This window comes from Cheilinus undulatus, linkage group 19 (genome assembly GCF_018320785.1).
Source record: "Cheilinus undulatus linkage group 19, ASM1832078v1, whole genome shotgun sequence".
Classification (NCBI taxonomy): domain Eukaryota; kingdom Metazoa; phylum Chordata; class Actinopteri; order Labriformes; family Labridae; genus Cheilinus; species Cheilinus undulatus.
In genome coordinates, this window is record NC_054883.1 from 23,433,794 (window position 1) to 23,455,374 (window position 21,581).

Genomic DNA, 21,581 nt, shown 5'->3' on the forward strand with positions numbered 1-21,581 from the left:
TTGATACTTTATGATTTTTAGGGTTTCAAAATAAGGCAATCATTAAACACCAGTGTGCCTTGCCACACCATTTGAGAACCACTGGGTAGAGTAAGATGGATAGCAGGGTTGCCATGAGCCCCTGGTCATGCTATAGATGTCCTAAGGGCCTGAAAACCACTAGTGGTCTCTGGGTGTATTACCAAGAGTAAAAAAGCCCACAATTGTGTGACAATTGTTAAGAGCTTTACAAAACTGTTGAATGAAGCTGTTGTGGGGCTTAAGGTCAAACAGATCAATCATCTGTCTACATGCTTACCGCAGTCAAGGGCTGTGCAGGTAGTAGTGCGGTGGTCAGGGCCCTCACAAGGGGCCCCTTCATACAGGTTGGGCTGCAGGATAACTCTGGTGGAGCGCTGTTGGCCTGTGCCACAGCTTACAGAGCATGGAGTCCAGGGCGACCAGCTGGACCACTCACAGTCCACTGTAGGATGAAAATCAGACAACAATAATTATGTTTAGGTCATTGGTAGTGGTCATTTTATATAAAAATTGTCATCTGAGTCCTGTCTTTCCATCCACACGAATCAAACTAGACTCAGATATTACACACCAAAAAAGGCTTGTTATCCTAGACATTTATTGTCACACCTACTGTGAATTATGAAAAAATAGGCAGACAGAAAACCCCAATGTAAATATAGTTTGATGCGCAAAAATCTGTATTACATTTAGTTTTCCTGCTCCAAATAATGGACCTAAGAGAAACACAGTAAACATATTTTTCTTGTTTTCAAATATCCACGTCTGAGGTGTTTAGTAAATAGTAGTTCTAAAAATATAAGAATCACAGCCAGAGTTACAAATACCTTCTACGTAATAAAACACAGCTCCCTGTGAGAAAGGAGATCCCCTGTAATAAAAGATGACTGATAAAAACAGGGATGGAGCTGCAACACTTAAATCTATTTTAAGGTTTAGGAGGATGCTCTTTCTGATGCTCTCTTTAATCTTTCAGCCCCTGCTCTCTCCTGTCTACTTGGTGATGGTATCATGTGTTTATGAAACAAAAACCCAGTAATGGCCTCTGTATGCTGTGACTGATGTGACTGTTGCTCAGTTATTCGAGCCAACTGTTGCAGCAGCTGTTACTAACTATAGAAAGGTTGACATATCTATCATGGTCCTGATAGTTCAGCTGAAGATGGCTGTAGCCCGAGGTTTCACTGCTGACAGAGAGATGCCCTATAATGTGTAAGATATGCGTTAGTAGAAACAGCTGTGGCAGAGCATCACTCACCGTCACAGAGATCAGAGGTACAGTTGAACGCTCCTCCTCTGCAGAGGCTGGAGAAAGTTAGAAGGAGAATCAGGTCAGTAAGGTGAATATACCTGAGACATCAAACCCAGCCATCAGGTAACTCAGCTGAGCCCATCAGATTATATTAACTGAATATAAAACCTCTGTGACAGAGGTAAAATGACCTACGGCACGTCTGCAGCATACCAGACTATCTGTTACAGCACATATCACTGTAGCAAATATGACTTTTATTGACTGAGACGATGACATTCAGCTATGCTGGTGCTCCTTAACACTTTCAGAAATGTAAAAGATCATTCCTGTGGCATCTTTAGCATCGGAACATCCAAGACAACACAAGACAGCTTGTCTTGTCTTGTCCACACCCTAATAAAGACCCTGTGTAGGTGGAAACCGGTCTGCTTTTTCTTTGAATTTTATAGATTTTTATTACATATGCCCTGAGCGTATAGAGGCCTTTTAATTCAGTCCTTGAATGGAGCAGGTGTGCCTGAAGATAGCCAGGTTGGCTTTCCCTTTTTGACAATATCAGTTTCATATTGTTATGCAATCTCCTACGAAGAACAGCAGTGACTTGGGTGCTCTGTAGGTCTTCGTGAGACTGTAGACTGATTCTAAAAGCAGCCTCAGACTCCTTTTTGACCAGCTCAACCAGAAGACGGTGTAACCCTGACACTGTGGGTAAAGTTAATGGCTGATCTGGTCTTCAGCAAATGGTTAAAGCTGTAAATGAATAAATGAAAGAATGTTAAGTGTATTACCATGTGTTGCAGAGGTGTTGAATGGCAGTTCCAGGTGGCAGCAGAGCTTCAGTGTCCCCATCCTCACTGATGTTCCAGCTTTGAAAACCAGCCGGCAGGGACAGGGGTGAACAAGGGCAGTCAGTGTGGGACACACAGAAGCCTTCATGTAACACCTATGAGGAACACAGTGACACCCACTTGTTATATTCTGTTAAAGCAATTCAAACATGCACAAACATCGGCACAGGACTACAAATGCACAGACCTGTCCTGGAGGGCAGGTGCATCCAGGAGTGCAGGGTCCAGGAAGACACTGGGTGTGGGGCCACAGGTCCTCACAGATGAATGGACAGGAGCCTGAACAGTTACTGTACACTTGTCCTCTGGAGCACTCTGCAAAATACAGAGGAAAAAAAAAACTACAATAAATTCCACTATACTGAGAAAATACAGCTCATAAATGTTAGAGGTTTCCAATGGCACAGCTGGTCTTCAACAATAAGAAAGAGACTGAGCAAAACAGCATCTATGGGAGAGTTCGAAGTTCAAAACAACTGTTGACCAAAATAACACAGAGGCTTGTCTCACATTTGACTAAAAACATTCTGATGAGCCCCAAGAATTTTGGGGAAAATATTCTGTCTGTGGAATGACGTGACAAAGATAAACTTTTACGAAGGTGTGCATCCCGTTTCATCTGGAGTAAAACAAACACAGCGATTCATCATAACAGGATAGCAAAAAACATGATGGTGCCAGTGTGATGGTCTGGAGACCTGGACTACAATTGATGGAACCATGAATTCTGCTCTCTACTAGAAACTCCTGTAGGAGAATGTCTGGCCATCATATTGACACCTCAAGCTCAATCACACTTGGGTTATGCAGCAGAATAATTATCCCAAACACATCAGCGAGTCCACCTCTGAATGGACTAAAAATACTAAATGAAGGTTTTAGTGGCCTAGTCAAATCTGGACTTAAATCTGATTGAGATTTTGTGGCATGACCTTAAAGGGCCATTCTTGCTGGAAAATCCTCCCTTTAAAACAATTCTGCAAAGAAGAGTGGGCCAAAATTCCTCCACAAAGATGCAAACACCCCCTTGCAGTTGTTGCTGCCAATAATAGAACAACCAGTTATCAGGTTTAGGGGGCATTAACTATTCCACATAGGGCCAGGTAGGTTTGGATGTGTTTTTCCCTTAATAAATGAATGAATGAATGTTATATTTACCCCATGACACTAAAATTAAAAGTACTGAAGTGATCAGCTATTAGATATTTTGTTTGTCGCATGGTAGCCACTTTTCTTTAACTTTGATTCAGAGATTATATAGCTTAGTACGGAAATATTGCGCACATGTGCTAAATTTAAAACTTCCACTGATAAGTGTTATGTTACCAGGCAGGCAGCTGTTAGTGTTGCAGACAGTGTGCTGTTCAAGTGGTCCAACACAAGCTGCACCACCGGGTTCAGCCTCTCTGAGGACTGTCTTGTTCCGCACTGACAAACCACCACCACACGTGGCGCTGCATTCACTCCAGGGAGACCACTCGCTCACGAAACATCCCACTGTAGAGAGATGAGGAGGACACAGATAGACAGATATACATTTACCTAGAAAATTTGCCCTTCCAACACTATTCTGAACTTGCATGACAATAATAGTTGGTGCATTTCCACTTGTTTATGTTGTTGCTTGTTCCCTGTCAGACCTGGACATGTTGGCACCACTTCACAGCTCTCTGTCTGCATGGTGTCAGTACAGGAAGGGCCACCCTCTACGTCCTGGCAGAGCCGTGTCCTCGTCCTCTGTCCGCGTCCACAGGTAGCTGAGCAGGAGCTCCACTGGCTCCAGGGCTCATAAACGGGACAGGGAAGTTTGGTGCACACAAGAGTCCCATTCTCACAGACACTACAGACAGAGAGGTGCAGAGAGGCATAGTAAAACCATGATCACATGCGTCTTGTAAAAGTAAAGTTTCTGATCTCTTAAGGTAAGTATAACGGACACAAAGAGGCTATGAATTTGGCCTCACATACCAAGTGTTGCAGTCCACAGCAAGTTCTTCTGTAGGGTTAAACTCTAGTGTCCCATTGCCTGATGGGATTCCACAGCGACATTTAGTCACCGGCACACAGTGGCCGTCCTGCAACAACTGTCCCTCTGGACACCGACAACCTGACAAATCAAACCATGAAAAAATGAAATAAAAAATGGAACAGGACGTTTTTTGTTTTTTTTTTTTTAATAAAAAATCTCCTTTAGGGCACAGCTCATGTCAGAAGTAATGATCACCTGGGTGACAGGCTCCTTGGAGACACTGCACATGCTCCCATAAGTCAGCACAGCTGCGGGGACATTGATTGGCACAACTCTCCTGGTAGGTCCGCCCCCTGTCCTCACAGCGCTCACCTTGGGTAAAGTAAAATCAATATTTCCAGTGGTCATGAATAAAGAGATAAGAAAAGCAGATACAGCAGAAGTCCTAGGGTGGGGCGATATGGCCAAAAATGTATATCACGGTATTTTTTTCATCCTTTGTAATGACAGCATTATATTGCAGTATTGCAAAATTAAAAGAATATAATTCATCTAAATTAAGGCAGTATGAATGCATTAATTGAGATTGATCAAGGTCCATCATCAGTGCATTATTTTTTAAATCTCATCATTTGCATGCTTTGTTCTCCTTTTTAGCACACTTTGGTTACGCCACTGCAGCAACAGTGATGTTAAATAAGCCCACCACTCCTCCATAATGTCTGAATTCACTGTACCTCATGATATCAAACATTTATCTTTTTACTGCAAGCTTTTTTTCTTTTTAATCCGTAACAAGTTCCTTTTTCTGTAATTAAGTTCATGCCACAGTCGCTGATCCTGCTGAAGTTTCTTTTTTCTTTTTTCCTTTCAAAATAAAAGCATGTTTGTTTCACACCACTTCAATGACAGAGTTCTAAAGAAACTATCCACCAGATTTGGATGAACCCATCCAAAAATAATTTATAAGAGCGTACAAATCAGAGCTAACAAGAGTGCATTTAAAGAAAGCTATGTTATGCAAAAAAAGAGTAATTCCTCGCTCGATTTAGGAATGAAAAGATTTACTCAGTTATGGCCAAGATGGGTTACACGTAATCTTCTAAGACCCTGCATGCACATATGACGACTTTACATGTCGGCCTTCCTACAACATAGTAATAATTTTTAAAAATTTTAAGATACTTCTACAGCACGTCCATCAAAGTTTAAATAATTTACTTGAAATGTTGTGGAAATTTGCAAAGAAAACTTCAGGGATTTTCATGGACATTTTGAGAAATTTGTTTGGATAACTTGGGGAATTTGTATCTTTTAAGAATTTGCAATGACATTTTGGGGACATGGTTGTATTTCTTGAAGAGTTTCATTGGAAGTTTTGGGAAATTTTGCTTTGAAAATCTGGGAACCAATAAATTTAAAAATTACACCAGTGGCAGTACTGATACTGGTTTACCACCCATCACTCCAGAGTGCCGTTACCATTATTGGAGAGGAAATGAAGTGACTTTAAATAACAGATCTAACTGTTGATTTAAGTGTCTACTCACCTGTCTATGAAGGTATTTACATCAGTAAAGTGGGTTTTCAAACATCTCTACCTGGGCAGAGTCCTGTGTTACAGCTCTGGCTCTGTGTCTGTTGACTCCTACACTTCGGTCCTGGAGGAGAGGCCTGGGGCCATCTGTAGCGCTGTCTGACTCCACCGCTGCACGGCTCTGCACAGGCTGTCCAGGCGCTCCACACACTCCACTGACACAGATCTGGAAGGGTAAAATTATTATTCAAAGCACCATCAGTTCTATTCTTGTCCTAATTATAGTGACTGTAATTATGATGATGACTCCTATAATAGCTGTAATTGTTGTATTGCTCATCATCAACAATAACAACAGCGTATTTATTGTGTGTGGCCTTTGTGTGGTTTAACCAGTGAGATTTATATGTTTGAAATTTTTCTGCTTGTTCATATTTAATAAAACCTCTGTTTTCCTCACTGAGCAGACAATTGTAGCAGTGATGAAGCACATGGATTCACATATTTGGCATGCAAATCAAGCCTAAGGTTCATTGGGCTTGGAAATAGTTAAGAGGCATTTCCATTTAAATGAAAACAAAAGGAGAAGAATCCAGAAAAATATTAGATCCAACAGCCCACACGTGTCCCTATAGGCATACATCGCTTCCCTTTTTCAAATCTCTTTAAACAATTTCTCTCCATTAGAAAAGAAAAGAATGTCAGCACAGATAAATAACACCTTTAACACTGATTGTAAGCTTTGGCACATGAAAAAAATTCCCACAACTACAGACACAAATCTGGTAACAAGTGTAGAGATTCAAGACCAATAATCACATGAGCCTTGCTCCCCGTTCCTTGATATTCCCCCCAGAAATATCAACAGTTATTTAGAACCAATACTGTTCAAAGAAAAAGGGATGCACCATATATAGATATTGCAAATATTTAATTTATTTTTTTATCATTCCAAAAATAAAATATGAACTGATAAAACCCATTGTTAGCAAAGGTGTTTGTTTATTTTCTTTCCACACACATTCTCAGTCTGACTACATCAGGAACATACGTTTTACCACCGAACTTTTGCATTGTATTTTGCATTGTGTGGATATTCCGCAGTCAACTGTAAGTGATATTATTAGAAAGTGGAAGCGTTTAGGAACAACAGCAACTCAGACACAATCTACAGACACAAAAACCACCCTGAAAAAAGATAAGAAAAGCCAGAATCAGATCCTTTTCCTTTTTAATTTTGTTTGGCAAGTAAGGGAGAAGAGGCATTGGCGAGGGCAGTTCTATTCCATACACTAAACAGTTTTCTGTCAAGAGCACTATGAGCACGGCAACAGAAACAGCTGACGCTGAGGGCGTTTTTTTCCACCCAGGGCACTGAGCGCTCAGAATGCTGGACTACATTGGTTTTGAATTGAAAATAAGTGCTGCAAGTGCTAAAAAAAGCCAGCTATGGACAAAGGCCCTAAAAGTTGCAAACACTCTCATGATTCAGAGTTCCAAAACTGTGAGTTGGAAGCTTCATGAATGGGTTTCCATGGCCGAGCATCTGCATGAAAGCCTCACATCACCAAGTCCAATGCCAAGCATCGGTGAATCAGTGTAAAGCACATCGAAACTGGACTTTCAAGCAATGGAAGGAGGTTCTATGCAGTGACGGAACGCATCTATTTGAAGTCAGATGGATGTGTCTGGGTTTGGCGGATGACAGGAGAACATTACCTGCCTGACAGTGAAGTTTGGCAGAGGAGGAATAATGGTTTGGGGCTGTTTGTCAGGGTTTGGTCTAGACCCTGTGTCTCTAGTGAAGCCAATCTTAAAGCTTCAGCATACTAAGACATTTTGGACACTGCTATGCTTCCAACTTTGTGGCAACAGTTTTCTATTTTTCTACTTTTCTATTCCAACATGACAAGCTTCTTTATAAAATAAACAACTGGAAAAAAAAAATGGTTATCTTATCATTATCAGCCATCAGGAGTAGGTCAGTATCGGTTATCTGTATCTTCTTGCACTTCCAAAGCTGGTCTTCAGTCAAACACGTATGAAAAGTAATTAGTTATTCAAGACTATATTATCCAGCTTCTTCAGTGCTACCTCTACAACCAGTTTCTAACTACTTCATGAAGGGGACAAAATCAAAGTGGCTACAATCAAGCTTAATCACTAAGAAGAATTTCCCATACTAAAGCTTCCTCTAGAAATCTTGTAGCCACTTACTCACACACATCCATGATAGCAGGATTACCACAATGTCCAATATAGTCAGCATCTAGATCAAGAGTCCAGTGGTTCAAATACTACGTTGATGTCTTTGAATGTCTCTCTAAAAAGTCCGTCAGACAGCCTAATCACATTCAGCATGCTGCAGCTAAAGCCCTCATTAAGGGCTGAGAAAGAGAAATACATCAGTTAAACTCTCATGGGTTTTCACTGTCATCATGTGTGTCAAATAAATGATCTTTCACTGGATGGTTTAAGACCGGAATAAATCTTTGAGCTCCAGCTCCTTTATGAACCATCAAGATGAGCTCTCTGACCCTTTGGGACAAGTCTGATTATTTCTCCCAGGGTTGAAATGTTGATGCAGTATTAAGTTTTGAATCCCTGCTCATGCCCAAATCTGAAGTAGGAGACTTTAAGAAGACATATCGGTATTTTGCACGTATACATTTTGGCTCCTACCTAGAGTAAGATATTCAGAAGTCCCTTGAGCATTACAAACCCCCTCCCTGACTCATGTCTGTTCTTTTTTCCTAGCCTGCCATGCTTGTCTGGCTCTCAGTAGCTCACTGCATTGTGGGTTTTCACTTTTATGATAGGAGCAAAGTGTCAAACTGCTGCAACATGCTGAGGAGAACTTGGGTGAACCAGAACCGTCCTATTCATTGCTTTTTCTTCACTGCAGAGCGAAAGGAATGACTGGAGCTTAACAAGGGCAGACAGAGGAACAGACTTCATTTTTTGACTGAAATAAAAGGCTCACTTGGTTTTAAATTGAACTGTAGCTCAATTCGCGGTGATATTTAAAGGTGTGACATTCATGCCCCTGTGACGCTGCAAATGCTGCAGAGGCCTAAAACAGGTACGGACGAGCAAACAGGGAGCACAGAGCCGTGTGTGGAGCTCTCATTGTACTGTGCTCTCTGGCTTTTCTGCAAATGCAGTATGAATTTACAGACGGAGGACATGCAATAACCTGCTGCTGCGGTATCAGTAGGAAAGCCACGTGGCATAATATAGAAATGCATGGTAAAAATACCTAAGTTTTGTCAGGTCAAGCAATAACATTACCTCTGCAGATGCTCACATCTGGACAGAGCCTCTCCTCCACAAGCGGTCCCTGACATTGGCTCTCCTCCTCTTTAGAGACTGGTAAACCAGAGTCTAGGTCCAAACAAGCCCGGAAACGCCTCTGGATAGAGAGCATTCTACTGCCGCTGATGAGTCCATCTTGGAAGTTGCTTTGCAGCAGAGAGGATGATGGGACACAGGGAGAACATGGAGTCCACTGTGACCACTCACTGAGGATGACTGGAGGAAGAAAAAAGCATTAGAACAGAATAATGGGACAATTATTCACAGCTTTTACATAAATCACTTCTCTACATTAACTTCTCTTCTTTTTACCTTCACACTCTCTCATGTCACACTGCAAAGTTCCATCATGGCAAAGGCTGGAAGACAGAACAGCCAAACAAAAGAGATGATAATTACCACATGCCAAAGTGAGTGATAGATCACAAACAAACAGACGAGCAGGGAGGAAAAATAAGCTGATAGAAAGAAAAATAGTCACACAAGTAAGCAGTTAAACAGTGGTGGCTGTGGCATAAGCCTAAAATGCACTGCTCAGTTACTTATGGTGCATCTGGCTGGGCAAAGCTAGACACTAAAAAGTCTGCAGGATTGAGTATTCCTGATACTAATAGCCTCCACACCAGGTAAATCAGATAAACTGTGGGAAAAAAATCACAGTTTTGTAAAGTATTGAAATTCATTCAGGATCACATGATTGCAAACAACCTATAACTGAATGGCCCACCCGAGTATCATCTATGCATGGGAGACAGTAAAATAGAGAGTTTGGGAACTCATATAGTTGTGCAAAGGAGACAACAAGAGTAGTTAGATTTTGAGTTTGGTGGTGTTTCTTTTATAAATAGGCCTACCAAGTACTGCAGCCTATGGTGACTGTGCCTCCTTGAGGGATGGTTACAGGTGTGGGGGGCTGTCCCGATGCTTGGTCCTGCAGGTGGATGCAGCCACATTGCTCTGGAGGAACACAAGTACCGTTCTGCTGCAGCAGACCCTGGAGGAGAGGGGAAGCAATTCCCAAAAATATAGAGCTGGTTCAGGTTTTGGTTCAAACTTTGTGACCAGCTGGTTAATATATGGATAAGAAGAGAAGCTAAAAAGGCAGATTCTCCTTAAGGTGTACATGACAACATAATTTAAGAAAGTTAAGGGGGCGACTATTGGATTTTAACTTTCTATATTGCCAGGTTATCCAGTAGCAAGGTATCATTGTTACCTAGAAATGATATTTCAGTGTTGCCCTTATTAGAAAGTTTGCACCCCCTACAAAAAAGCAGAAATGAAACATAAATGAAAGTTTTCTTGTAAGTGACATGTTCTTCGCCTCTGGTGAGCTGCTTTCAATTCCATATTTCATTTCATCCTCTCTTCCCTGCAGTAGTAAAGGTGTATCATCCATCTATCAGAGAGGATTTTCAGGTTATTGCAATAAATCAAAGCTGGAAACTCCCAAACTGGGCCAAACAACATTATCAAATTGTTATTGCACCTAATGTCAGAGTGATGAATTAGCATCAGTCCGTTTTAAAGCATTTTTCACTCTTTATTCACCAATATATTGTTGTGTAGTGCAGTGCAGAAACACTAGTCTAGCAATATGCAGATTGCACTGCTAAAAATGTCACTAGCTGGAGGTAAATCTATTTAAAAGTTGCAAATATAAAGTGACTTTCAAAAGTAATCACCCCTCCAACATTTCCTGAATTAAACTAGCTTTTCAAACAGACTTATTTTGGACATTTGATGCACAACAAAAGCAATCCCTATCTTAATTAAAAAGATTTCACAGTAAATGTTAAACATTTTCAGGTATGCAGCAGCATTAAAATGATCCCATCCAGGTTATTTTTACAGATAAAAAATGTGATTGTGAAATTCTGTTTTCAGCTAAGCTAATACATCATACTCTGTAAATAGACCAGGGCTCATAAAATATTTACCTGTGGACAGTAGCAGCCAGGTGTACACTCCCTGACACCTAAACACTGATCCTTATGGCCCTGCAGAGAACACTGTTTCTCACAGGGAACACCACATGCTGAGTACACGAACGGGACTTTACAGTCTAAAAACACAGGAGGAAAATATCACATTAGCCTGCACGTCATCAACACCTTTTTTTTCAGAATGGGAGATAACTCACCATCACATTGGCTCAGTCTGCATGTCCTGCTCTGTGTTTCAACAGGAGTGCACTGTTGCCCCCTGGTGGCTGGAGAGAGCGCCACGCGGTATCGTTGTTGCTTCTGAGACTCACAGGAACACTTTGACCAAACACTCCACTGAGACATGGGACAGCCTGAAGGAGAAAACACATTTTTCTTTGTGCTACAGGCAGGAAACACAACATGTTATTTGTCATTTACTCTGAACCTGTGGGAGCCCCACATAAACTTGTCTCCATAAGACTGTGAGGTTGCTCCTGACTCTTTTCCTGAGTTAATAAGCATTAAAAAAAGTTGTATTTATACACCAAAACTAGAAGAAATATGTCTGGGTTTATCCTCAAGAAAGAGTCAAAGCAACAAAGAAAACAAACCACAAGGATAGGGCCACAAACAACAACATAGTCCAAAAATTTACTAGATAGACAAAAGTATTTGGCCACCTGACCATTACACCAACAGAGACTGTTAATGACATCGTGTTTCAATACAATGCCTAAAAAAATTATTCATGTCCTTGAAAGTTTTACTCCTTTATTGATTTTATAGATCAATCATGGTCAACATAATTTGGCACTACAAAAAAAAACTCTGCAATGTCAAAGTGAAAACAGATTTCTACTCTTTAGAAGAGTCACCTTTGGCTGCAATCACAGCACTGAGTCTGTGTAGATAGATCTCAATCAGGCTTGCACATCTGGACACATCAATTTTACTCCATTCACCTTTGCAAAAAATGTTTAAACTCTGTGAGGCTGCACAGGGAATAGGAATTTTATTGTATCCATCCCCTGACTTACACTTTTTAGTAACCTTTTCTCTGAGCTAGCTGGAGTGTTCTTTTGTCCTTATGGTGTAATGGTAACCAGGACTCTTGATTAACTAGTGACTGGACCTTGCAGACACAGGTGTCTTTTTTTTACAACCACTTGAGACACATGCACTGCACTCTTTTAATATGTGCCCCCCCTGCAGCTATAACAGCCTCCAATGTTCTTAGAAGGCTTTCCACAAGATTTTTGAGTGTCTCTGTGGGAATTTGCACCCATTCATTCTGTAGAACATTTCAGAGGTCATAAGTTTGGACACATACTTCGAACAAGGTTAGTGTTTACATACCTGGACAGGGCTGTTTGTAGCACAACTGGGTCTCCTCTCTGTTCCTCTCAGCTTCAATTTCAGCTGGACAGGCTGCATCTCCACCTTCCTCACACAAACACACCCTACGCCGTGACACAGACCCAGCACCGCAGCTCTGTGAACACAGAGACCATGGCGACCAGGGGCAGAGGTCATCTGTAGAAGAGAGAGCCAATATGATGGCAGCCAACACCTTACGAATCCAGCGGTACTGACGTTCTTCCTTTATAGTACATTTAACACTGCATGTTTCTAACTACTACTACTGGAAAGATATTTTTAAATGTAGGATAACTGAAATATGAGCAGACCTAGACATGGAGGAGTGTGGCAGTCCTGTGTTTCTCTCTCTGGACCGCTGCATTGTGAGCCATTATTACGTGGAGGAGGATTGATGCAGGCGTGGGTTCGAACCTGTGTTCCCTGACCACATGTCACTGAGCAGTCAGACCACACTGACCAGGGGGTCCAACCACCATCCACTGCAAAAAACACACCAAATTAAACAATTTTACACCCTAGAAGCTACCTTAAAGGCATCTCAGTCAGCTTTTGTACATCAAGTCAATAATAAATGTGCATCAAAGAGCATGAAATAATACAGAAGTGACCCACCTCTGCAGTCAATGTCTTGGCAGTAATCTCCCTCTGGTGTGCATGTACTAAAGGACAAAACAAACTTATCAGTCATTTTCAGTATCATTTCATAAAGTGCAGACTGTTCTTTAGCAGAAAAAGTGATGTTTGCCTGTGTTTTCCTCATGCATCTCACCATTGTTTACACTCGCCCTGCAGCCAGGTATCACCCACATGCAGCTCCCGGTTGCCATGCAGACAGAGAGGTGGGCAAGGTCCTGGGTTGCAGGTTTTATGCTGGACTTCCTCAAACTGACAATCTGCTCCTTCACTCTCTGGGATCAGAGACCTGAGCCACAAAAGACGCACAGAGCAGTACATGTAGAATAAGTACCCTTAACATGGCTGAAATAATAAATGTATTAAGATCATAATTAACAAGTATTTGTGAGTTTCCTTATACTCACCTGTATCTGGTTCTTTGGCCCTGCCCACAGGAAACACTGCAGGATGCCCAGCTGGACCAAGAGCTCCAAGCGCACGATGGCTGGCAGCTGTGATTGGTGCAGAGCAGCTGTCCATCAGAGCAGCTACAGTTGTTACAGTCCACCTGATGCCAGCTGCCAGCCGCCCAGATCTGTCCCAGTGAGTCCACACAGTCGCACTGCCACAGCTGAACACACGTCCCGTCCTGCTGTAACTGGCCTGAACACACACACCCATATACGATTTATTTAAACAATTTCCTGCCTTAATGAACAGATGTACATTTCTCATAAAGCCATTATGATGCTGAGGCAGCTGTTTTATGGCCATGGCTACCCAAGATGTACAGGCAACCAGATCTGACATTTTTAATTCAGGTTCCTTGTTCACAAAACATTCATTAGGAGTCAGTATTTTTTATTTATCTTGTTTCTCTTTTTTCAGACAAATAAATGTAAAAGATGTTCTTTTTTTACCCTTGGCATTTAAATGTGCTTAGCAGATATGATTTACTGAGAACCTAAACAAACAGGATCCTGTTATTACACAAGCACGTATAGTCACCAATTAACATGGTCACCTGTTAAACTGTTACACCAGTCTTCGACAGTAGGTCCTGTTGTTTTTATTGTCCATGTTAGGCAGAAGTTTCTGGCTGTTGTTCTGATTATTTTAACACTGGCTGGTGGTGTATAATAGGATCTTAGGCTTCTTGTCCTGAAGCAGACTACATTACTTTGATTTAGCATGCTTAGCATACACATCATTGTAGAGCTCACAGAGCATCTTTCATTTATGGATGAGGGCGGGATAAGTACAGCTTTGTAGACAGTTTTGAAACCTCTAGTAGTTTCATCCCTGGTTCTACTGGAAACTATTTAAAGAGAGTCTTTTGATTGAGAATTTCTTCTTATATCAGGACATTTTTCTGACAAATGCAGTAGTTACGGATTTTTTCAATGCTGTGTTCAGAAAAAAAGGAAATGTTCTCAACTCAACTTCTGGTATAGATGCATTAAAAACTTCTACTCCATCAAAACCATATCTACAGTCATGAAGTAATGCATGTTTCACCCTTTAAATGTAAGCAAATGCTTACTTTGTTGTACAGTAGTATCAGCAGCCATGAGTAACAGCCATGGGTTTACAGAACGTAGGCTATTACAGAAAGAGCTCGCTCACACAGGGAAGCACAGTTTTGTGCTTATCTTGTGAATACCAGGAGGCCCATAACCCAGAGGAAAGAATCACTCAGATAAGTGGACAAACACACGCACATGCACACACCAGCAGGCTTATCTGTTAATAAAATGATAGTAGCATCAGTGCCTTTAGGGCAGCGACAGCCGGGCTGACATTCGTTGTTGCTCTGGCACTCGATTCCCTGCTGGAGGTCTGCACAGCGCTGTGGACACTGGTTGGCACACAAGACGAACTCCTGGCCCGGTGGGCATCCTTTCTCATCTGACAAAACACAAACAGAAGGTCAGGAAATTTCTCATGATGCTGCAGGCAGAAGGTGGCTCACCAAGAATGTTGATCGCAGACTGGGCTGCATTTTAAAACTCTGACAAATGGAGTTATCAGAGTTATCAGAGCCTGCAACTGAAATTGCAACTGAAGAGCCTGAAATTCTGCAACAGTTGCTGACCATGACAGGATGAATTATAATCACTTAGGTCAGGTTAATGTGTGTTTGAACATGTTTGCAGTGTCTCACCGCAGGGTTTGGTGTTGCATGGTTTGACCTGGTTCTTCTCTCCTTCACACTTCTTGCCACCATTTTTGGGTGGAGGGCTGGAGCAGGAGCGGGTGCGTATGGAGCGCCCACCACCACAGCGCTTATCACAGCGGGACCAGGGACTCCAGCGGGACCAGCCCCCATCCACTACAGCAAAAGAAACAACTATGTTACAATACTATGAATCCAGTATACTCTACACACAGTTAAGCACCACCTTAAATGGAAAATAGATCTTTTTTGTTGAAAGCTGATTTTTACCTGTTAAACTGAAATGACCTCTGCTCAGGAGACAAACCATAAAATCAAAAATGATTAATATATTCAACCCCTATAAAGTGACTGACCTATATTAACAGAGCTCCAGCTGGCTGATGCTAGCAGTCTCACAACTAGTGAAATGAAGATCACCTGAGTGTAGTGAATGTGTCTCACGTGGTTGTAGTATAAAGATAACTGTGTCTGGAAAGTCCAGCCACTGGTTAATAAGCAAAGGGCCTTGAACATCCCTGAGTTCGGTTAAATCCATCATCATGAAATGGAGGAATATGGCGAATGTATAAATCTGCCTAGATCAGGCCGTAGTCACAAACTGTCTTTTTGGAGCGAGCCACATAAAGATGCAGGAGGATATTTAAAGTCTGCTACACATTACTTAAATTCCTGGAAGGTGAGTAAAACATAAAAAACTGAAACATTGAGGCTTGACAGACCCTTCATCGGCATCGACAGATGTTCATTGACAGACATCATTTTAAAGTGCAGACAGAACATCTGCTCAGCAAACTGACCTCTGCAGGGTCTGATGTTACAGAATCGATGCTCCAGGTTTCCTCCCAGGATGTCTTCACACCAGGAGCCGTTAGTCCCTGGGCTGAGGAAGGTTCGGATCCTCTGCTGCTGACCCACTCCACAGGACCGTGAACAGGAAGTCCACTCCCCCCATTCAGTCCAAGTACAGTTCCTCTGTGCACAGTCGGCTCCGACGCACACCTCCCCTCCATCTAGAGAACAGACATAATTATCTTTTGTTATGATGCATGTGTTTTGTTGCTTGTGTTCCTCTTCATTTATATTCTTTTTCTAGTCTTGAGAGTTCCAATGAGTATAAGGAAACATTTGTTCTAATCATAAGAATGCTGCAATATTTTTCATAACAGTGTCGACTGAAAACATTGTTCCTTTTCAACACGGTTAAATAAGGAGTTTATTAAGTTTGTTTGAAGGCAGAATAATAGCTCAAACATGAAAATGGGAATATCATTCGTAACCTACATTGTCCCTACGTTTTTTTTTAAACTTCCCCACTATTTACACAAAGGCATGCACACAAAAAATGTTAAAATCATTTGCAAGACTCCAGATATTCTTGTTTATTTGTGCAAACTTTTGATTACAACCTTTGATGAAATAGAAAGTTTGGATGAAAGCAGAAAGCTGCCTATCTCCTGTTCAAATTTAAATAATCTTGGTCACAAATAAAACGTCCCATATCCTCAAACAATACAGCTTGCTCATACTAATCTTTAACGTCTAATTGAAACAGAAATTCCACTTTAAAAGCTGTTCTGTCTTCTCTGAGATAAGCATGAAGGAAACAAGAAACCAAGCCTCAATACAAATAATCCCACACAGCAAACAGAAAGATGCTTTGAAAGTCACTTTGAGAGGAGATTTCACTGAGTGAGTGCTCACTTCTTGCATCATGTACTCCAACACAAATACACAGGCTCTAAGTAATGAAACACTTCTTTTTTTATCTGAAATAAGCCATAACAAAATATATATATAGCAGATATGGTCACAAATGTTATGGAGCAGTACTGCTTAATATGCAAACAACCATCTTCATCCATAACTGGGGACTAAAACGGTCTAAGATAGGATACTTGAGTTTTAAGAAGAAAGCAGCAGAGAGAGAAATAAAAGGTGGTACCTGGACACTGGGGTAGGTTACAGGCCTTCTCTTGATGAGAGCTTCCAGAGCAGGGAGGTTTCACACACTGTCTATGGCGGGATTTCATGGCCGGGTTCAGAGCATCGGTGCATGTCTTAGAGCAGGGACTCCATAAAGACCAGGGGGAGAACCCAGCATCTTCATCTAGAACAGGTACAAAAAAGCTATGCAGTGATCATTTCACAGGTGGCAGCTGAGGCTAAACTTCATGATGCTTCTGATCAAAACAAACTGCCGGTAAGATGGATGAGAAACTCTAATGGTTGCAAACAACACTGAAAGCAAAGATACTGGAAAGGGCTGGGCAATTATGACAAAAATCAAAATCACGACAAATTGAATCTTTTTGAACGATTATTCCACACCTGACTCAGTTTGTACTGTAAATATTTGTAGAATTTTAAAACAAATGACTGAAATTTTGCATATTTTAAAGTTTAATGCTTCAATCTTGTGTATTTAGAGAACAAAATTATGTGGCTAAATCTATCAGATGTCGTTGTCTTTAAACAGTGTTGTACCCTTGTGGTAATTAAACCAGAGGGGTACTGGTTCCAGTTTGACTGGCCAATTTCAAATAAATTTTCCTGGTCTGACCTTCTGATAAAAATTTAAGATTTAAATCAAACGGCTGATGTCACACAGGCTTTGTCCAATTCGTTTTACAGTCTATGGAATAACACTGTAAAGTCAAAATTTCCCTCAACTTTTTAAAGGGATCAGTACATCACAAGCAGCATTTTAGTGTTCATTTGTAAAGAATTTAGCCTTGCAGTGTAGCTGATAAGAAATGAAGCTGCTCATTGTGTATGAGTCATGCTGTTTAATCCTCTCTCTTTAGTTCATTACAGAAACTTTGGCACCTACCTTGAATGCAAATGTTAAGCAAAAACACTTTGCCTTCAGATATGAAGGACTTATGGTTAAACAAAGCCAGAATATTTTTGTTGTATGACAAAAGAGAAACAACAGAGGAAAACAAGATGCTGCATCTGGAGGGGTTATCGTTAAATAAATTCAAACTAAAAGCTCAGAGGTTAAAAAGGGATTTTTCTAATTTAGTTATTTGATCTCTGAAATTATATGTTTAAAATTTAGGGTCATTTAAAACATAACTTTACACTTATCCTCTCATAGGATGTGTTTGTTATCCAGATTCACTGTGTATTGTGACGTGTATGTTCTTATGGGTATTGTCTTGGGACATGTATCATGAAGCTAAAACACCCAACCCTACAATACAGATGTTGCTATGTCTAAAAAAGGAAAAAAAATATAAAACTATACAAAAGCTCAGAGAGGGAAGTTTGATATTAAAGGAAGAAATCCCCACATATTTTTGCCAAAAGAAGTTAAATGAGTCTGGTAAAACTTGATCTTTCTCTCCATATAACCCTCTGTCTTTCACTGTGGAACAAATTAAGAGCCTATACTTTTTTTTTAGCCATTTTAAAATCCAAATACAGAAGTAAGCAAACTTTGTGTGAAGGCATGATTTACCTGGTAAAGTCGGTTCTTCTGTAGGGCCAACAATCACTGCAAACAAAAATAAAATGCATCAGTACAAGCCCATTTTTTAATGAAAGAAACTGAATGCTGGTTTTTGGTATTTCTATTTTCCCTCCATTCCCACATTATCTAACGTATCACACCACTTATTAAATGTAGTCCTTTTAATCTGGTTACTGTACCTGGGCAGTCTGGGGCCTGGCAATAGGTGGTTTCCTGGCGTGGCCCCTTGCAGTCTCTCCCTCCGTGGGCTGGTGCGGGCTGTGTGCAGCCCCTGGAGCGAGTTTTCAGTCCTAAACCTCCACAAGACAGGGAGCAGGAGCTCCAGGAGCCCCATGGTGACAAACCCCCATCCACTGGACAGTACTCTAAAGAGCAGTTCCACCTGCCATGCTCACAGGTGCTGCCAGGAAAAGGAAGCGTGATTTAAAAAGGACTAATAATAGAAGGATGAAGATAAACAGATTTTAAAGTCATCTCAGTTTTAATTTAATATGCAATGATAGAAAATGCATTTGTGTCAAATTTTCAAATCTCACATGATTTCAATGATTTATTGCTCACCAGGTGCTGCAGTCATGAGCCACTGTGTCTCCAGGTTGAAGCTCTGCTCCCTCAGAGATGTTATGGAGGAGCAGAGATGAGACTGGTGTGACAGAAACACTCTGCAGAGATGACAGAAACTCTCTGTCCACCAAACACGGACACTCCTGAAACACAAATTACAATTGCATTTTCTTAGTGTTGGAAAAACAAATACATTAATCACTTCACATATAAAAAAATATTTTGTTATAAATGAGACATTTTGGTACTTTAAAAACATATAAATGATTTAATGAAACACTGTAAAATCCTGTGCACAAGCTGCACTTTAATACCATTTTTTTTCATTTAAAAAGTTGTCTGTAGCTTCTATACTGAGGGGACTTGTATGGCAGAATAGTATAAGACAAATAATGTCATTACTGCAAGTATAGCAGCTGTCACATGCTGCGGCGTGAGATCTAATGTGATTGAAAATTCGCCCCAATCATTATGTATCTCAAATGGTCGCTTTACTGCTCAGAACTTGCTGGGATATGTAACAACACAGACCAGACTGGTGGGGTTTGGTGAAACTTTTAAACTGCTTCTGTTCCTCGACAAAGACCTCTGTCATTGCTTAGTGGGACACTGATCTTTCTCCTTTTGTCTACTTATGCTAGCAGGCTGTGCAGCCACAAAGACAGCAGCAGGGCATGTTGACCTATTGGAATTGTACATTCAATATGATGCAAAGCCTCCTAGAGAAAAACAAACGCACGCAGCACATGCCCCCAACTACGATCTTGCCACAACTTTAAATGCACAGCAGTTATTTTTTTTTCTTTTTTTAACTTATTTTTTATTTGAACATAACAAGCATACAACAAAATATGCCATATTCACATGCTTTCCTTCTTAATATGTCCTTTAGAATTTAAGATAGAATTTAAGAGGACAAAACAAACAAAAAGGGTCCAACTAAAAACAAAATAACCAAGTAGTGTACGTGACCTTGATTATATTAAATCAGGTAAACACTCCACCAAATTATTGCAGTAGCAGAGGCATAACAGGCGCCTATCTCTTCATAAATTTTGGTGGCTGAAGCCGTAAGGCATGTGTGATTTTTTTCATTTCACGCAACTCTAGAACCCTCTGAATCCATACATTATATGATGGTGGTTCCAGGTTCAACCATCTGATTGTAATACACTGAATGGCTGCTACTAAAAGGATTTGGAGTAAATATGCTTTATCTCTGTTAATGTTTTCAGGTAGTACACCAAGGAGAACTCGTGATGAAAAACTTCTTTGAGAGCAACATCCCTCCAGAATGCAGTTTGTTTTGGAAATGACCACAGAACGTGTATGATTGCCTATGTGCTCTCCACATTTTCTCCAACACTTATCTGACTTGGTTTGGTTCTATTTAACTGTGACTTGTGGTGTTCTAAAATATCTAGTCAAAATTTTCCACCTAAACTCTCATGTGCTTCCTCACATGCCTGTTCCCAGGTTTCAAGAGTAATTGTTGTGCCCATTTCAGCCCCCCACTTTTCCTTTAAATGTGAAGTGTTATTTGAATACATAGATAGAAATACGTTAAATACTTTTGAGATCACTCTCTTAATGTCATTACTGGACTGTATCTCTTGGAGAAAAAGCTCCAGTTGAGAAGGATTTTTAACTTTCTGAAATTCTGGATGTTGTCAAAAAGTGTATCAGTTGCAAGAACTTATAAAAATCAGTTCATAGGAGTTTAAATTAATTTCCCATTTGTTCAAAAGATTTAAGTACACACAGCAGTTAGTTTGAAAACTTTATCTCACTTCTCTCTCCATTTGAACAGCCAACAAGAGGAGTCAGCACATCGGATTCATTGGCTGCTGACGCGATCCTCTTGGTAAGAGCCCTGAGGCAGCTTTTACGCGAAGACAGCAGCTGATCACGATGTTAAAACAACTATTCCAAGTATAGAATTATACTGTTGTTCTATTCTAAAATGAACAATGAGTCAGTGCAGAGATACTGCAGTAATGTGTTTTAAGATCAAGACTTTGCAAGCTTTAATGGTAGCATTATTCAGATGCATGAAAACAGAGAACCTAATTCACTCAAATGATGATGCATCTACCTGCAGGCAGGCTCCGTGGTGCTGGTAGGTGTTTGGTGGGCAGTGACAGCCTTCCTCACAGCCATCAGAGTAACATCCCTCCCTGCCGCTGACCTGAGCGCAGCTGAATGGACAGCCTTCACCTCGCTCACACTCCCTATACAACCTGCCAGGAGGGCAGCCCACTTCTGCACAACAGCATGTCGTCAGCAAAGAAATGCAGATTAAAGTTATTTATAAACAGTCCGTAGGAGCAAAGAACTTACCGAGGCAGACCTGGGTGTTGCACGTCTTGCTCTGGCGGCTCAGGCCGCTGCAGGGTTGAGAGCTGCAGAGACGAAAGCGTGACTGCTGTCCTCCTCCACAGCTGACTGAACACATGGACCACTTAGACCAGGGGAGCCATGGACCTACTGATTCT

At 41.0% G+C, this 21,581-nt stretch overlaps 1 protein-coding gene across 1 annotated transcript in view; it reads right to left on the reverse strand.

Moving 5' to 3' along the window:
- The window catches only part of sspo (SCO-spondin), a 96,183-nt gene that overhangs the window by 22,350 nt on the left and 52,252 nt on the right, over window positions 1-21,581 (reverse strand). The window contains exons 84-111 of the mRNA XM_041814572.1: window positions 21,427-21,579; window positions 21,182-21,348; window positions 19,084-19,229; window positions 18,702-18,922; window positions 18,511-18,546; window positions 16,990-17,154; window positions 15,845-16,057; window positions 15,033-15,200; window positions 14,642-14,776; window positions 13,294-13,531; window positions 13,023-13,175; window positions 12,866-12,912; window positions 12,562-12,732; window positions 12,230-12,406; window positions 11,089-11,244; window positions 10,886-11,010; window positions 9,800-9,939; window positions 9,258-9,304; window positions 8,922-9,161; window positions 5,695-5,856; window positions 4,349-4,465; window positions 4,093-4,231; window positions 3,765-3,964; window positions 3,451-3,621; window positions 2,312-2,439; window positions 2,065-2,219; window positions 1,280-1,326; window positions 299-463 (exon numbers count right to left, since the gene is read on the reverse strand). Coding sequence (XP_041670506.1) covers window positions 299-463; window positions 1,280-1,326; window positions 2,065-2,219; window positions 2,312-2,439; window positions 3,451-3,621; window positions 3,765-3,964; window positions 4,093-4,231; window positions 4,349-4,465; window positions 5,695-5,856; window positions 8,922-9,161; window positions 9,258-9,304; window positions 9,800-9,939; window positions 10,886-11,010; window positions 11,089-11,244; window positions 12,230-12,406; window positions 12,562-12,732; window positions 12,866-12,912; window positions 13,023-13,175; window positions 13,294-13,531; window positions 14,642-14,776; window positions 15,033-15,200; window positions 15,845-16,057; window positions 16,990-17,154; window positions 18,511-18,546; window positions 18,702-18,922; window positions 19,084-19,229; window positions 21,182-21,348; window positions 21,427-21,579 — 4,182 coding nt within the window. The remainder of the gene's footprint in view (window positions 1-298; window positions 464-1,279; window positions 1,327-2,064; window positions 2,220-2,311; window positions 2,440-3,450; window positions 3,622-3,764; window positions 3,965-4,092; window positions 4,232-4,348; window positions 4,466-5,694; window positions 5,857-8,921; window positions 9,162-9,257; window positions 9,305-9,799; window positions 9,940-10,885; window positions 11,011-11,088; window positions 11,245-12,229; window positions 12,407-12,561; window positions 12,733-12,865; window positions 12,913-13,022; window positions 13,176-13,293; window positions 13,532-14,641; window positions 14,777-15,032; window positions 15,201-15,844; window positions 16,058-16,989; window positions 17,155-18,510; window positions 18,547-18,701; window positions 18,923-19,083; window positions 19,230-21,181; window positions 21,349-21,426; window positions 21,580-21,581) is intronic.